At 23.4% G+C, this 15,422-nt stretch overlaps 1 protein-coding gene across 1 annotated transcript; it reads right to left on the bottom strand.

Moving 5' to 3' along the window:
- Positions 1-7,955: 7,955 nt before the first annotated feature.
- On the bottom strand, positions 7,956-8,720 carry LOC101496240 (protein S40-2-like). Its single transcript, XM_004485907.4, has one exon. It carries the CDS (start codon positions 8,542-8,544, stop codon positions 8,149-8,151), a length of 396 nt encoding a protein of 131 aa, XP_004485964.1. The 5' UTR covers positions 8,545-8,720; the 3' UTR covers positions 7,956-8,148.
- Positions 8,721-15,422: the final 6,702 nt, after the last annotated feature.

Below are 15,422 nucleotides of genomic sequence, written 5' to 3'. Positions count from 1 at the left end.
TAGTCAAAATTTAACTCTATCATACTCTAATTGTAAAATTTATTTCATTTAAAAATATCAAATGACACTTAAAAGTTATAATTATAAAAGATGTGTGTCATATACATCCATGTATGTATATAAAAAATGATTTTTTATTGGTATAACTTTTAATTAATAATTTTTTATATATAAAAATAACGGATAAATTATCATTTTATTCTCTAAAAATATATGATGTTGTAATTTTGATTTCTAATTCAACAAACGGTCCAAATTAGTTATCAAAATATCAAATAATTTAGTATGTAATGTTATAATGATCATGAATTATTTTGACAATAAAGTATATCTTTTAAGAACTATTATGATAATAAATTATATCTAATAAAGACTATTTGATATTTTGATGATTAATTTGAATTTTTTACTTAGTTATTGACCAAAGAAACAACACCCTACACCTTCAAATATTAGAATTACAATTTATCCTATAAATAACTTTGTCCTTGTAAAAAAATTAACAGTAAAAACAAATATAGAAACTATATAAATGTATAATATTAAAACAAGTGGTGGAGTTAAAAAAAAATGGGTACCAAATTTTTCATATTTTATTTATAAATCAAATATATAATATTATGTTGTAAGTTTTAAATGTTATTTTTTGTCTTCGTATATATACAATTTTTTATTTTTAGTTTATATATTTATTTTTAGTAATACAAAAAGTTGAATATTTATAAGGATTAAACAAAACAACATTTAGAGACTAAAAAAACTATAATATTTTAAAGGTTTAAAAATATATTTAAACCTATAAAAGAAAAATCTAGAAATTGTTTTTTAATAGAATTAATTATATCTTTCATTATTAATGTTAATTTGAAGATAAAATTTTAGTCAAAATTTTTTTGAAGTCATAGTTTGTAGTTTTTATTTCTAAAATCTATTTTTCGTTTAAAATTTATTATTGAATTTATTTTTATATAAATGTATGTAAAAATAAATCACTTTACATTTAATTTATTTTATTTAAAATCAATTTTATCGTATTATAACCAAATACACATTTATACAACACATTTTGTGGGATCAAATTGCACACAAACAAGTTGGTCAAGAAGAAAATTAGTTTTTCTTATAAAAGCCAAATAATATTGGACATATTATACTGAATTATTCAATTATTGTGAGTACTTCAATAATCCATGCATCTTTAATTTGCCATATACGTTTTTTTATTTTCATTTTAATTCTAAAAAAATAAAACTCTAATAATTTAAAATTCTACCCAAAATTTTAAAATTTAAATATTAATCCTTCTAAACAAATTTTCTTTTTAATTGAAACACCTCGGTAACCATATTATTATGTTTCTACATCTTTGCTATTGCCTCTTTTATCATTTGCTTTAATAATTTGGTTACTATATACTAGTACTAGTTGTTGTTTTCCCTCCTCTTCCTCCACCTGCAAAAGAATATAACAGACCTTTAAAAATAATATGGTAATAAATACACATTTTTTTCTGCATTCTTTGTATCATCAAATATGTCAAATGGGTCCACTAATACTGTTCAAACATAATCATACATTCAATGATGAAGTACTGACAAAGTCCAGCATAATCTGGCACAAATCAACAATAACTATAATAAACATGTACTTTTGTTCTGTTAACTAAAAATCAAGTTCTTTTCACATGTAACACAAAAATTGAAAATCAAGTTTTTTGGTGCCACTGCAAAAATATTTGCACAATAAACAACAAATACGTGTAAGAAATATTCTCTAACATAGATTTTTTAATACATTTTATTTGATAATTAATTGTTCACTTAAAAATTGTGAGTTGTATCAAAACTATTGAGAGTTTAGATTTATCAATCAATTTAGTTCTAACAATCATATCTCTATAGTTGAGAATGAAAAGTATGAACTCCCTATATTTGAGAATGAAAAGTATGAGACGAGGATGGAAGCGCGAAGAACCTTCATTGGAGATGTAGACTCAATTTAAGAAATAAATATATTTAAAGCAAAATTTATTATTATAATTATTAGATACTATAATAATATTTTAGTAAAATTACTAAATTTTTTTATTTAAAATTATTGTTTAGACATTTTAAAATGAAAATCATTTATTAAATTAATATAAAAGATTTTATATAGCATTTCTTTATTTATTTATTTATTTATTTATTTATTCATTAAGTCAATTAATTTAATATTTGTTGAGACAATATTAGTTTTAGATAATATTTTATTAATTTAAGTTTTAGAAATATGAGAATATGATGCTTTTTTAATACATAACTTTATTGGAAGTCTTTTTATGAAGTAAAATTTTAATATGTTAATTTTAGATTTAGAAATATGAGAATATGATATTTTTTATTAAACACATTACTTTTTTGGAAGTATTTTAATTAAGTAAAATTTTAAATATTTTTTAAGGTCTAAGTGGTTGCTTTAATAGCCTTACTTTTGGGTCGGCCCTGCAAAGATTCATATATAAAGCTCTCGATCGGTATTGAGAAGATGCGTCAAGTGGTATGACGTCGTTGTGAAACATTTTCACTCTCGTGAGACTACCAATACAATAACAACAATGTATATCCATAATTTTTATACATTCATACCATACCTGGTTTTATTGCTATCTCTCTTCCTATCACACCATTCTCTTATATCTCTTTATCTCTTAAAATATATACATCCCATGAGATGTCCAACAAACATCTTCCATATGCGATAACAAATACAACAATTAAGGGGAAATATGTGGATGAAGTTGGATGGATTCTTTGAAGGTGAAGGACTTTGGAGTAGAAGGGATGAAGACTGCTAGGTTCTTTGAAGATTGTTGGGTTGAGATGAATTTTTCTTGTTTTTATAATTAATTTTTTTAGGGTTTTGGGTCTAGTAGATGATGAGTCGACGCATAAACATAAAAACATAAATGAGTTGGATGGCAAGTCACTAAAAAAATTTCTACATTAGTATTTTCAAACAAAGAAAAAATCCATCAAAATCAATATTGATGGTTTGGAAAATTGTAGACAAAGAATTAAAAAAAAATCACATGGATTAAAATCAATAGTATATTTAATATAAACCTCTAAATTAAAAGGGTTAAAGGCGATCTTACATTTTTATAGTAAATTTTAATTAATCAAAATTATGATTTATGATCTACCTTTGGACTATTTTTTAGGTGAATATGAGAAGCACCAATAAATAAAAATTTGATCGGAGAAAATAGGGATTAGATAGAGAAGTTGGTGAAAGAGACTGGGGAGAGTGAGATAGTAAGAGAGTTTCACATGCTTTGGTAAGAGAAAAATGTGAGATGAAGATTAAAAAGGGGTATGGTCCAACAAAAACTCTTTCTCCTCATGAGAAGATGGTTAATTGGAAACATATTACTTTTTGTTTTATTTTTTATTTTTGTTTGTTTTTAAAAAATTGAGTGAATTTGGAGGATAACATTTGTGCCTATTCAAAAACACAATATTTCTCTCTTCTTTATAATTCTTCTCATATTCTTTTACACCCAACATACCTCTATTTTGACATCTTTCTTTTTTCTCATAATTCGTTTCTTTTAATTTTCTTCTTAACCAATCACAGCTTAAGAGTATGTTTACATTGGTAGTATAAGTCGTATTAGAGTTGAATGGAATAAACTGACATAATATGCACTTTTAAAATCCAACTAGCTTATTTAATTGCATTCCACTTTATTTCAACCCAATATCATCAATTCAAGTATACCCAAGAAGATATCTAATAAGCTTCAAACAAGCTTATCCTTTTAAAATAAATCAAAATTTTCTTATACAACAATGAATTTCGACACAAATCAATATTAGTTTAGGAATAAGAGAGTAAAAAAAAACTAATTAATTGATTTGAAAAACCCAATATAGAGGAAAAATTTAGAAAACAGACAACATGCACATTATGCAAAATATATCAAGAGGAACCAAAGTAACATTGATTATTTGTGTTATCTCAACTAATATATATACAACCTAAAAATTGATTGAAGAGGTACAACAAATTGATGTAGCAAAGGATTAAGGTAGAATGAAAAATAAATGGATACGATGAACACTAATCCGAGAAGTAGGGGTATGCAAAAATATGGTTAATTGGATCATATTGATAAATTGAATTGCAGTGCAATACAAAAAATCAAACTATTTAAATGGTTCATGAATTGAACCACCTATTTAAAACAATTCAGTTAACCAAACTTAATTCAAAAACCAATTTAACAATTTTAAATTTTTTTAACCTCAATTAAGATTTTTTTCTTATAAAATTTTCTAAATTTATTTTTCTTGCAAAAAAAAATATAGGAAATAGCAAAACGTTTTTTTTTTTGAAAAACATAAAATTCTTTTTTCTTGAAAAATTTTAGAAAAAAAAAATCGAAAACATTTTTTTTCCTAAAAAATCAAAACATTTTTATTGAATTTTTTTATCGATAATTTTTTTATATCTATTTTTCTCAAAAAAATTGAAGAAATTTTTCTTGATAAAAATAAATAAAAAATTGCCAAATAAATTTTGAAATTAGTTTTTTTAAAAAAGTTGATATTTTTTATCAAAATAATTTTAAAATTCTTTTTTGGAATAACTAATTTGAAATTAATTTTACCTAAAAATTTGTTTAAAATATTACATTAGTTTTCAACCGATTCAGAACTATATTAAACTTGATTTAAAAGTGATTTTCAATAACTGAATTAAATCATTAACGTAGTTCAATGCAATGTTGACAAGACATTGGTGACAAGAGTAAAACTAGAAATGCTGTGAAGTTGTGACAACGACGTGAAAGAGTAGTATGGTGTGAACACAAATGACATTGGCAACAAGAAGAACAAATGTCCAACTACATTTACAAGATAGCTAGGGTTCAATATTGGAAAATAATATATATGTATTGTGGATATTATAAATATTTGAAACCTTTTTAAATCGACTTTATACATAATCCATGTAAAAAATACTTTTGCATTAATTCATGACTTAATTGATGAAAAAAACATAATTATTTAATACTTTCTTAAATGGTTAAGAGTTACTAGCTCAACTGATTTAAAGAGTATCTTTTTAATTTGATTTTGTATTTATTGATGTAAAAAAGCTATCGTTAATTACAAAAATGTCACTACATTGTTTACATCAAAGGTGTGTTGAAACGAATTCAAACAATTTTTTTTGCAGTAGTGTGTCTAATTGATGTCTCTACCATGGTACCTTACTCTAGATGTTACCCAATCATGGATGAAATATTATAAATTCAACTCCTTTAAAGTAAATAGTTTTAGTGGGAACCACCGCCAAAAAGGGGAAGCAAAATAAATGCAAAACAAAATAGGAGTGGTATATAAGCACACCATAAAACTTAATGAAGTTTAAAGCTTAGTGATGCAATTTCTATTAATTTTTTTGTATGAAGGTAGTTGGGGTAATGTATGAGCTATTTTGAGAGGATTTGAGCTTGTGTTAAGTGGATTTTAAAAAAAAAACATCATCTTTGGGGTTAATCTTCAAGACAATTTTGTAAGGACAACGTGAAATTTTCTATCTTGTTCTATTGGCATAATTTCCTTTAACTTTTTAGGGATTTCAATTGGTGCAAATCCAAGGAGATATAGCACATGCAAGTCAATTTTGGAAAATACGATAAAAAGATTGTCAAGTTGGAAAGGAAAAATAATTTTTTGGTGAAAGAATAACTTTGATTAATTTGTTTCTTTCAAAGCTATCTATGTATTTCTTGTCATTCTTCAAGATGCCTAAAAAGGTAGAGTAATATATAATTACAATTGAAAGAAATTTTCTTCCAATGTAGATGAAGAGAGAAGGGAATTTTATTGGGTTAGTTGGAGTAAAGTTTGGCAATCTAAAGAGGATGAAGGCAAGATTTGACAAAAAGAACATTGAATTGTTTAACAAAGCTTTAATGCTGAATTGATAGTGGTAATGTTTAATTGAGAAGGAGGGCTAGGAGGCATTATGGCATGTGTTATTGACACACTAATATGATAATTTAACTAACTTTTTTTTTTTTTTTTTTTTTTTTTTTTTTTTTTTTTTTTTTTTTTTTTTTTTTTTTTTTTTTTTTTTTTTTTTTTTTTTTTTTTTTTTTTTTTTTTTTATCTTAGTGCAAGTTTTGATAGTAATAATTATCATTCTTCGTTATAGTGGTGTGACTTTGTCTCTTTATTAGTTCTTGATACTAATGGTTATTTATCTTTTAGAGAATTAGTTTGTTTAAAATTTGGCAATGAATCATTAAATGCACGGTTTTTATGTTTCTTAAACTTATCAAAAAGAATATAGATGGTCTAATATCTTATTTGGGACAATTATCGGATGTTAGTTGGGAATGAAAGTAGAATTGGAGAACTTTATTTTAATTGGAAAGGGAACAATTACAAAAAAATTAAAGAGATGATAGAAAATGTGATACATGTTTTGGATAAGCAAGACTTTTGGGTAGGTGGTTATTCAGTATGAAAATGATATTTTTGTCAATTACAATCTTTTAAAGGTCATAATAATAACATGAACATTTAAAAATTGTTTAAATCACTATGCAATGCTAACTATGTCAAATGTCACAACTTGTGTTTGACAATTACTACTTGGTCGATTACCAACAAGAGATCTTCTTGCAGCTTATTAAATTATTCCTTAATTCCTCATATGCTATGTATTGTGCCTTTTGTTTCACCAATTATGAAAATTGTAGCCACACTTTCTTCTATTGTTCTTTTTTCTTAGAGGTTGGGCTGCAATATATAATTGGTTAGGATTTAACATAGTTTTACACTGAAAGAAACTTGAGAATTTTTGACTACACGAAGGTAAAAAGTTAAAAAGATTCAAATATAATTTTTAGTATACAGTCATTTGGTGTTTATGGTTAGAGTATACGATAGAATTATTTTTTAGGGTAATAGGTAGATTATACTAATGTTATTGCTCTAAATAAAGATAACTTCTTAGAATTGATTGTTGGTAAAATGGATAGTAATCATTATCTTAAATTCGCATATTAGTTTGTAGATCATGCAATGTATTTATATCAGATGTCACTTTTCTTCTTTGTAATGTATTTGGAATAACCCTTTTACTTTATTTAATATATTTTAATTATCAACCAATTTAATTAATTTACATATAATTGATTGAAATATACCTCATGATTTAATACTTAATTAAGCGGATACTAGATAAACCGATTTTAAGAATATCTTTTTAATTTCATTGCGTATTTATTGATCTAAAAAATCCATGTGCGGTTTATTACAAAAATGTCACTGCCTTTTATATGTGTTGAAACAAATTAAAAGTAAATCTTTTTTTGTTCACTAGTGTGTCTAAGTGAATGTCTATCACACTACCTCAATCTAGATACTACCCAATTTTTTCATCCAAAGGGTAAGCTAAAGAAATGCAAAACAAAGTAGAAGAAGAACATAACCACACTATAGCAGTTGAACAAGTTTAAGTTTTTTCTCTATCTCTATCTATAATATGAGGATATAAGAAAACAAAAATTAACTCCAATAATTTGATTTAGTATTAAAAAGACATATATTAAATTCAAAAAAGTTTTATCACTTAGATTTCAATGATTTAGTCTAATATTAAAAAGGCAGATATTAAATTCAACAAATTATAACATAAATCTTTACAATTAAATTTGAATACCATCTCTTCACTTTAAATTTTTTATATAAAAAAAAAAAAAAAGAGATTAGAAAAAAAAAGACTATAATTATTGGCTTGTGTGAAAAAGCAGCACAGACATAGTCACAGCTGGGTGTGCATTTGCGCAGACAGTGCGTAAGCAAGCAAATCAATCAAACAAACCCAATATTTGCCTCCAACAAACAATGTTAGACAATTAATCCCAACAATGAAATTAAAAAAACATGAAATTCAATAACTAAATTCACTTTCATTATTTCTAATATTCTTCTATAATTTGTGTTCCCTCTAACAATGGATGAGAGTCCCAAAAAAGTTCGATCTCAGAAATTAAAAAATTATTCATCAATGAAGGAAAACGAATAAAATGGATATATTTTAGAATTTGTCCTCCACCAAAATCGAAAGATGATTATATGAATGTCAGACTTCAATAAAACCAGTCAACCTAAGAATTGAATTCCTAACCCTGCTCAAATCTCTTCCCTTCAAAGTCCTTCCGTTTCCGGTACACATCGAAAACGTCATTTTACCGGCGATCCTCCGCGCCATAATTACGTGCGGCGGCACCATCTCCTCCTCATCCTCCGCCTCCTCGAATCCAATACCCCACCTTTGGAACATCCCATCAGGTATGCTCACCGGCATCGATCTCGTCACCGTCTTCATTTCAACTCCACCAACAGAATTCTTCTTCTTCTTCTTCTCATTCTCACCGCGTGATGCCTTCAACAACTCCTTGCTTTCTGTTACACACGGAGGAGGAGGATTAAGGCTGTCGGAGAAAACAACCTCGGATTCAGAAAACTCCTCAGCCATTTGGGTTAAGCTGTAGTAGAAGCAAATTGTTATTATTGTTGTTGTTGGTGGTGTTGGTGTTTAAGGTTTGGGGGTGAATAAAACAGTGGAGGTTTGGGGAGGTTTAATTTATAAAGAACAGAAAAGGGAGAGAGATTGATTGAAAATGAAAATAAAAATAAAAATAAATAAAATAAAAAAGAGAAACGTAGTGAGTAAAGATGTGTGTGATTGGTTTGTTTGTGTTGTAAGATGGCGTCATCAGAATGCGTTGAGTGCGGTCCCTCCCTTTTTCTCGTTTACTGTGCAATGATGTCCATTCCTAAGCTGCGTGACTCTCATTTTTTTAGTCGGCTCCTTCTTATCAAAAACAATTACCACCCAGCTCCTTCTTTTTTTCTTCCTCCTCCTGGGCCCCACTACAAATCCGTTTTATTCATTTCACAAGAATAATAATGTATTACTAATCATTAACAAAAACTGTCCATACTCTCCAATTCATTATGTTAGGTGAAATGTTAAGTCTATTTTGTTCAAAGTTTGTTTTAGATGCATTGTTTTTATTTTATTATTTTTCTTAATTTTGAAGAGAGTATCAAGAGTTTTGTTCAATGAGTTTAAATATTTTTTATTGATAGATTAAAATAGTTTTACATTATTATTTTTTCATAAGTATTATATTGTGTCACTTTTAAATTAAAAATAGTTATACATTTAGTTGTTATCCTGCTAAGTTGTTATTGATTGTTATTGTATAATAATTTTATATCAATAGTGTATTTGCTTTTTTTTTTTTTAATCTTAGTAACATTGTTTAGTTATATACTATTATATCATTTTTCTAATATTTGATTTTAAATTATTTTTGTTTAAAAAAAAAAACTCAATAGTATTTTAAGAAATTTATCAATGAAAAAGTATTTTAAAATTAAAATTTTAATATAATATTATTTATATTATTTTGTTCATCATGAGTCAACAAAATATTTTTTTTCACCATCTTCAAATTATTATATTTTATTTTATAATTTTGATAGCTAACAAAAAATCTGAGACAATAATGTCCTCTCTATGCACCTTATCTATTATATCTCATTTCATATATATTTTATTGTGTAATATCTATTCAATCTGAAATAAAATAATAAATAAAAATAGGTTAAAAACTAGTGAATTTAGTTTTAATATTAAAATAAATATGTAAATATTTTTTATTTTATATTTTATTTTAAATAATTATTTTATTTTAAATAATTATTTTATTTTAAATAATTAATTTTATTTGAAGTGTTTGTTTAAGTTTTATAATATTTTGTATTTATCTAAATTTCAGTTTAAATATTCACGATATATGTTTTTAAATTTGAAATTGAAAATATTGTATTGTTATGGAGTTCTCTTAATTAAGTTTAAATTTAAAAATACTGAATTATTAAAGATAAATTTATTCAAAAAAAATATCCAATCAATGTTAAAAATTGTTTTATGGTTAAGGATAACAATTAGATGAGTATCCGTAAAAAAGACCCACAATATATAGAATATAAATATGGATAATAGATATAAATATGAGAACGACTGATTTTCTATAAAATTGAATGGATACGAGTGCATATACGGGTACTATAGTATATCCACCCAACACCATCACTTATATAAATTATTATTATTATTATTATTATTATTATTATTATTATTATTATTATTATTATTATTATTATTATATTTTATGCTCCATATGGCAAGTATGAAATTTGTCCCTGAATAAAATATGTCTACTTATATGAATTTTATATTTTCAGTAATTAACATATTATTATTTGTTTTAATGTATTTAATTTTTAGTTTTTTCATTATTACTTTAAAATAAAATAAAAAACTTCATAAAATATTATTATGGATGTTTGGATGTTTATTGTAGCAATGTAGCATCATTTAGTCTGTTTTTGATGTTTTAAGTTAGAAAATATTTTGATTTGTAATACTTTATGATTTTGATCTAAGATATTTGAAAAAAAATTAAGTTTAATCAAGCGATTATTTTGTTGATCTATTATTGTTGAAGTGCAGATAATAAAGGTATGGATACTAAAGTACTCAAATGATAAGAGTACAAATATTAAAATTGATACTTGCATTAGTACGAATATAAGAATAAATATTTTTTTTAAATCGAAGATATGATGACATATACTATAATACTTTCCTCAAACTCTAATTTTTAACTATATACATAATTTTTTTGAGGGAGTATGTTATATAATTTTTTTTTTAATTAACTTACAATTCGTTTCTTTGACTAATCACGTTGTTTAAGGAGCTATTGGATTGAGATTTTAAAATATTGTTTAAATTAAAATTTTATAAATAAAATTTTAATGAATTTATTATACATTTTTTAAAAAATTTTGAAATATTTTATAATTTTATAATATCAAAAGATAAAATATAATAAATAAATTATAAAGTTCAAGTAACTAAAAACAAAACAACCATAATTAAATATCTCAAAAATTATTTTTATTATATTAACATATTGATTGGATGTCTCAACAAATTTCTATTACAAAAAAAATCTTTTAAATCCTAATTTAATACATCCATAAATTGACAATTCTCGCGAATTTCGTGTTTCAGTGTTTTCCATCTTTCTTACCATTCTCTTTTTTGTACTTATCCCAAATCTAATCATCTCTTTCACATTATGGATTAATATGATGTGTTATGGCAATTGACACGTTATCTATTTGTCTAAGCATTGAAGTTTGTGTCAAAAATAAAATAAATTAGTCAAATATTTTTTGTCTAAGCATTGAAATTAAGTTCAAATGTAAGTATTTTATATTCATCATCATGTACGTTGTAGTTATCAAATTAACCTTCACGATCCACGTGATTGCTTTTCATTTTTTTATGTTAAATAATATTTTTTTAATGATTGTATATGAGTGTGAATTTATTTATGTCTTTATTTTTTTAGCATTCGTTACTTTTCAAAGATAATAGTTTTTTATTTTATTTTGTGGATGTTCTGAACATCTCTTTCTCGTTGCACATTGCTTGTTTATGCTTTTAAGTTGATAAATTAAAAAAATATATTTTTCAACTAAAAGTATGTTTAAAAAATTCATAATAATTTCTTGACTATAGTGGTTATGTGTCATCATAAGAGATTTACTTTTTGATCCCCTGACTATGGATATGTTTGTTATAGTTTTTTTCATTAAATAATAATTAGTTTTTTAGAAAAAATTACTTTTAAAAGTTTGTATTTGCTTCTTACAATTTTTAACAAAAATCAATATATAAAAAATGATTAAAAGAAAAGTTATTTTTAATAGTTTCTAAAAAAAAAATGTGATTTTCATTATAAAAGACAGACACAACAGTTTCAGTTTTTCTTAAAAATTTATACATTATTGAATTACAAAATAACTTTTTTTAAGAATTTCTTTTATTGAATTGCAGTTAAAATAATTTTGTTTTGGTCTTTAAAACCTCACTGTTTATTTTTACTCAATTATTCTCAAAAATAGCTTTCTTACCAAATATATATATACAATGAATATATCATATGAGATAAATTTTACAATGAGAAAATAAAATGATTAAATGTTGACTATAGAACCATACATGAATAATTATAATTAAAAATTATTTTAACGACACATAATTACTTAAAAAAATCATTTGATTTTTTTTAATATTGACTATCTATGTATATATCTTGCAATGATTGCATATTTAGACAACTGCAAAAATAATATTTTTAAATTATTTTACCTATTTATTTTTTAACACTAAATAAATAGATTATTAAATATTTTCAAAATTTTAATATATTAGCTAAGTTAATAAATATTTTTATTTATTTAATTAAAAAAGTTTTATTAATTGGTTACTTTTACATAATAAAGAGGTTTTTAAATATTTTAAATAATTCAGAATAATATATTATATAAGTAGTTTTTATTTATTTAAATAATTATCAAATTTCATTAAATATTAGTTCAAGCAAAAAAAAAAATTTCAAAAAATAATACAGTATTATCACAAGAGAAAAATGTATTGCACGCTTTTTTTTCAATATGTTCAATTTATATTTTTAATTAGATAATTATTTCACATTATTTTTAAGCATATTGAAGATAGATAATGTATTATTTTATCTTCAATCATATAAATATTTTTCAACCACTTTATATTTATTTTGATAATTTAATAATTTAAAATATTTAGTTTTGATATTTCTAAAAAAATGCACTTGTCTCAAAAAAAGCTTAATTATGAAAATAGACACACATAATGAAATGTTTTAATCTGAGTGGTAGATACCATTGTTGCTAAGATATTTGAAGAAAAAAAGTAGCCAATACTTGGATATTTTAATTATTTCATATGAGGTTTAATTATTTCATATGAGGTTTGATTGTGTATAGAAAAATATATGTTGGACAGTTACATTAACAGATTTGAATTACTTTGATAAATTAGTCGTTGTTGTTGTATGTGACATTAATTTGATTTTAGAAAATAATGTTTTAATTGAATTTTTTCAAAAACAAATTATACCTTCTTTTTAAATAAAATAAATTTGACATTGTTTTAAATTATGGTGGGTACAAATAATTAAAAGTTCATGGAAATTCTGCTAGGAAAAAAGGTCACGGAAATTATTATAAAAAAGGTCATAAAGATTTTTATTTTTTTCTTATACCAAAAGCTATGCATGCACGATTACTTATAATTAATTTACTCATTTTGTCTCAAAATAATCGAGTAATTTGATTATTTTATATATATTAAAAAAATACAAAAATAAAAAAGAGAATATCACTTTTACCAAATTATCATCGGTGTATTATCAATATCATATTTATATAGTAAAAGATATTTCAATTTGAAATGATGCAAGGAGTATTGAGGCTTAATGCAATTTTGATTATTTTATTTTTATTAAATTCGAGAAATTGGTCTTGCTATTTTAAAATGAAACGATTTTAGACTCTCTTGAATTTTTAATTTAAAAAATTATAATCTAATATATTTTAACAAATTGTAACATATAATAGAATGATATTGAATGATTAATACCATGAAATTGCAATAAAAATATCTTAAAACTTAAATTTCAACTTCTCAAATAATTTATTTTTGTAATTTAATTATAACATAGAAATAATTAATGTATCTAAATAATTTTACATTATAAGATTGTATGTTAAATAATAATAATTATTTTTTTAATTTTAAAAATCTGAAAGATAAAGAAAAACCGTCGAATTTTAAAATAAGAAAAACTTTTTGATGAATTAGTGAAAGAAAAAGAACTAAAATTAAATTTAATATTAATTAGATGATACAATTATAATTTAGTGTATTACAAAATTTTAAAAATCAATTATATTAGGACAGCAAGAATAACCGAAAAAGTAAAACTGAAATATGTAGCGACAGCATTGTTGGCACTAAAAAATCAGCAAGGGCTTATCTAGAAGAGAATTATTTTTTTTTGAAAGTTTTGCTTTAATTAATTAACTTGCTTGGGAAGAGGATTTCTCTGTTGTGAGAATATTTGTTTGGAACCGGATTCTTTAGAAACAATTAATTTTAGTCACTCAAATTCTAAACTTTTACGTTCTGAAACACCTAGGAATATATTTTTGCTCAAACAAAATGCAAAACAAATAGTATATATGTTGTTAATTATTCATGATAGACTCAACTATAACAGGATCAAATTTTGAATGCAGCGTATAACACGATATTTTAATTATGTTGATATTATAAGTTAATTATTTATTGTTGAATCAAAAAAAAAAAAACTAAAGGAAGTACTAATATATTAAAATATTTATCAGAAAAAACTCATATGGATAAAATAAGGATGAAGAAAAAAAGAATACAATAAAAACATCAACAAAGTGTATACTTAAGAATACCAATCTTATTTTTATTAAAAATATCAAAAATATTAGAGGAGAAAAATATCTTACACAAATAAAAATATAAAATTTTAAATTTAACAATTCTAAAAAAAAAATCCTAAAAAAAATATAAAATATAATAAAACTAATTCATTTAATCATTTGAATATAATTATGTGATATATTTCTAGTAGACCAAACAACAAAATTATTATTAAAAACTAAATTTATTAATTGTAAATCAGATTAAATTCATAGAAATTACGACATTATACTGTATAGTTATAATTTCTAAATTGACAAGAAAAAAACACAAAGAAACAGCAATGGTGGCACGTAGTATACCTCTATTAGCAGGAGCAAGACACTGATGCAACATTAAAATAGTAACAATTAATATACGAAGATGTCGACCCCTTGGTTGTATACTCGCCGCTGCCTGGAAGAACAAACTTAAGTTTGCTTCTAGGAATCATGATGTGGAGTGGATTGAACAAATACCCACATGTCTAGGCCAAATTTTGTAATCAGAACATGCCTTTTTTTTTTTTTTTTACTTTTTAGATATTATTGGAAAAACAAAATATTTTTTTGTAAAATGTTTATTGTACACAAAATCTCTTAAACAATACATTTCATATTCTTTTATCTCAAGTGTATGTTTTAAGATATCAAATCTATAAATTATATTTTAAAATTTTAGATTCAGTTATTTGAAATTTAATTTAATTTTTTTAATAAAAAATTATATTTTAAAATTTTTAACAAGTGTTAGTAAGATTTTATTTTTTAATATACATAGTTTATTATGTTTTAAATAATATTAAAAGATAAAATTTAGTGTCGTGTAAATTGTAAAAAAATAAAGAAATTTTTCATATAATAAATAAATATCACATTCTAATAATATTTAAATAATAAATATATGATTTATGAAATTTGAGTGAAAAATACTAAATTTTACCAAGGAAA

This window comes from Cicer arietinum, chromosome 1, assembly GCF_000331145.2.
Source record: "Cicer arietinum cultivar CDC Frontier isolate Library 1 chromosome 1, Cicar.CDCFrontier_v2.0, whole genome shotgun sequence".
Classification (NCBI taxonomy): domain Eukaryota; kingdom Viridiplantae; phylum Streptophyta; class Magnoliopsida; order Fabales; family Fabaceae; genus Cicer; species Cicer arietinum.
The sequence above is the reverse complement of the archived record's forward strand: the minus strand, read 5'-3'. Positions and strand labels throughout refer to the sequence as shown.

Excerpts from the sequence above, each read along its gene's own strand:
- LOC101496240 (XM_004485907.4), bottom strand. The coding sequence starts at position 8,544 with ATGGCTGAGGAGTTTTCTGAATCCGAGGTTGTTTTCTCCGACAGCCTT.